At 54.9% G+C, this 3,221-nt stretch overlaps 1 protein-coding gene across 1 annotated transcript in view; it reads right to left on the bottom strand.

Annotated features, from left to right (window-relative positions):
• Positions 1-3,221, bottom strand: part of ATP9B (ATPase phospholipid transporting 9B (putative)) — a 294,182-nt gene continuing 290,961 nt past the window's right edge. Inside the window, exons 29-30 of the mRNA XM_017504545.2 lie at positions 1,856-1,888; positions 1-390 (exon numbers count right to left, since the gene is read on the bottom strand). Coding sequence (XP_017360034.2) covers positions 254-390; positions 1,856-1,888 — 170 coding nt within the window. The 3' untranslated portion in view covers positions 1-253. The remainder of the gene's footprint in view (positions 391-1,855; positions 1,889-3,221) is intronic.

Genomic DNA, 3,221 nt, shown 5'->3' with positions numbered 1-3,221 from the left:
CCCTGGGCTCGCCTGGCAGGGGTGACGCCCCACACTGAGAGGCGGGAGAGGCCGTCCCTGCATCTGTGCCCTGGGCTCGCCTGGCAGGGGTGACGTCCCACACTGAGAGGCGGGAGAGGCCGTCCCAGCACCCGTGGGCTGGCCTTGCTCAGCATGCCCTTTCTTGTGGCACTCGCTTGGTAGCAATGGCAAACCCTGTGATCACTGGAAAGGGCAGCGGTGCCGGGGCAGCCTGCTGGGGGTGCGCAGCCCCTTACGAGGTCAACTTGCAGTAGCTGGGAGGAGAGAGCTTGCGCCTCAGGTACTTGAGGACATAGAGCGGGAGGCAGCTGACTACGGTGATGGCCGACACTTTCCACAGGAAGGTCACGGTGGTGATAAAGGTAAAATCTGTTGGCAGGAAACAGAGAAAAAGGTAAGAGCCAACCAAGAAGCCCTGAGCCCTCATGGCCACAGCCACAGACCTGACCAGGCTACTGGGCGGTCCCCTTCACCTTGCATGAAGGCATCACTGTGCATTTACAGGGCCAGGCCCAGTGCTCAACCTCAGGTTTTTCTTGACTGTAGAATTGTTTTCCCTGCATACTAGGCATAATGCATTCTTTTAATGGAAAAAGCAAAACCACGGCACTATATAGCGATTGTAGGCCGGGCACTGTGGCTCACGCCAGCACTTGGGGAGGTCGAGGCAGATGGATCACTTGAGGTCAGGAGTTTGAGACCAGCCTGGCCAACATGGTGAAACCCCATCTCTACTAAACACACACACACACACACACACACACACACACACACACACACACACGTTAGCTGGGTGTGGTGGTGTGCATCTGTAATCCCAGCTACTGGAGGCAGAGGCAGGAGAATTGTTTGAACCCGGGAGGCAGAGGTTGCAGTGAGCTGAGATCATGCCATTGCACTCCAGCCTGGGTGACAAGAGTGAGACTCTGTCCCCCCCCAAAAAAAGGCTGCAGATGACTGATATCACCAAATACCACTAAATGGATAGACAATGTTCTGTGGCAGAATTTTCCAAGGCACCCAAGTGCCAGCTGAAGTGACACCAACTCACCTAACCTCTGCAGTTTGTTCGGCGATCTAGGCTGGCCTTTTTTTTTTAAGGTAGAGCTGACTTTATGGGGGCTCGGGGCAACAGAGGGCCGTTGGCAGTTCCATATTTGCAACACAAATCCTCAGACCGGTCTGCTCTTAAAGGCTCTCGGCCCGGCCATCCAGAATGTCCTCACCCCCTCACCTCCCAAATCTTTGCAGAAGAACCCGTGTGCTCGTCACACCCAAGTTGTGCTGGTGAGGACCAGGCTACTGAAATTCCTCATGGGAAGAAGCCTGTGAAAAATGGGATACGCACACAGTTCGAGTCTACAGAGGGTGGAAAGCCCTTTAGACTGTTCCAGAAGATAGGAGAAACAGATCTAAGGAACAGAGTTAGAGGCTTCGCAGAAGTAAATGACGGAGGGAAACACTGGCTCTCTGCGGGGGGGGGGGGGGGTCAGAGCCACGAAGGGGACGGCAGAAGCTTGTGCTGACTCATTTTCTGAAGACCCTGACAGTGCTCTCCAGGAGCTCGGCCACTACAGCTGCAAAGTCAAACACATTTTAGGGGCTCATGCAATCCTCAGCAGATGGCAGGATGCCCTGGCTCTCCCTCACTCAGGTAAGCCAGCTGCACCTTGGCCCACGACCAGCAGATCAAGCACATGCCACCTGCTCCCGTGACATCAGACAGTGCATGAGGAGCAGTGGGTTAGAGGAAGGTTTATTATTAGTTAAGTCTCTTTATCAATATTGTTTGGCTACATTTCTATACTTAGAAAGAAATGATAGCTTTACCTACCTAAGAAAGCTCCGAAAGATACTCTGCCTATACCTGTTCCAAAACAGGAATAAAGAAAATAAAGGACAGATTAAAGGAGATACCAGGATATTTCAAGGGGTTAGCAAACAAATAAGAAATACGTTAGAAAGCAATAGAACAGCAGAGCAAGACACGTGCTCAGTGTGGCTTTAGCCTCTCATTTGGCTGCTGTTGGCACACAACTTTCTAAACATCGCTGAGACACAACAGCGAGTTTACTGCCAGTGAAAGCACACAGCGTGGCACTCCCCAGGAGCCAGAGACCTGTGCAGGTCTGGGAGGAGCTCGCCGCGAGGGCATGCTGGCCGGAGGACTCGCTGTGCTCTGCAGGCGCGAGAGGGGCTCCGTGCCCTCCGTACACACGGGCGTGCGCGTTACTACTCATCTTCACACTGGCCCCAACGGGAAGTGACACCATCTCCTGTTTGCAGATGCAAAAGCTGAGGCTCAGAGAGACGAGACGAGGAGTCCTGCCCACGCCCACGGCACGTGTCCGTCTGTGTCATTTTGTTAGCTCACTGCAGCATGTAGCGTGTTAATGCGACCATGAGTACCCTAATTCGTGATCACACAGGAAAATATTCTAAAACCTCATTTTCAGAAGAAAAATAACTAGGACATTATAATTTGAAAACAATCATTTCTTATGAGCCAGGGGTATTTTTTGAGAGATTTTTTATACAAGAAGAGGAACATTTCACGTTTTCCTACCTACAGGTTCACCACTGCACGGGACACTCAGGCACTGAGGCGAGAAGCACACACGAGGCTCTGTTCACTCCCGCAGGTCTGAGGATGGGGGCTCCTGAGGGGCTGTGCTGCTCATGTGGGCTGGGGCCGGCCACTGACTGACGGGACACAGCACCTCATGTCAGCGGGGAGCCAGCCAGTGACTGATGGGACACAGTGCCTCATGTGGGGTTGGGGGAGCTGGCCAGTGACCGACGGGACACAGTACCTCATGTCAGGGGGGTGGGGGGAGCCAGCCAGTGACCAACGGGACACAGCGCATCATGTCAGGGGGGAGCCGGCCAGTGACCGACGGGACACAGCGCCTCATGTCAGGGGGGAGCCGGCCAGTGACTGACGGGACACAGCACCTCATGTTGGGGGGAGCTGGCCAGTGATCAATGGGACATAGCGCCTCATGTCAGGGGGGAGCCGGCTAGTGACTGACAGGACACAGCACCTCATGTGGGGGGTGGGGGGAGCCGCCCAGTGACCGATGGGACACAGCGTATCATGTCAGGGGGGAGCCGGCCAGTGACCGATGGGACACAGCGCCTCATGTCGGGGGGAGCCGGCCAGTGACCGACGGGACACAGCGCCTCATGTCGGGGGGAGC

The sequence above is a fragment of the Cebus imitator genome, unplaced genomic scaffold (assembly GCF_001604975.1).
Source record: "Cebus imitator isolate Cc_AM_T3 unplaced genomic scaffold, Cebus_imitator-1.0 Scaffold324, whole genome shotgun sequence".
Taxonomy (NCBI): Eukaryota; Metazoa; Chordata; class Mammalia; order Primates; family Cebidae; genus Cebus; species Cebus imitator.
This window is presented reverse-complemented; position numbering and strand designations above follow the sequence as displayed.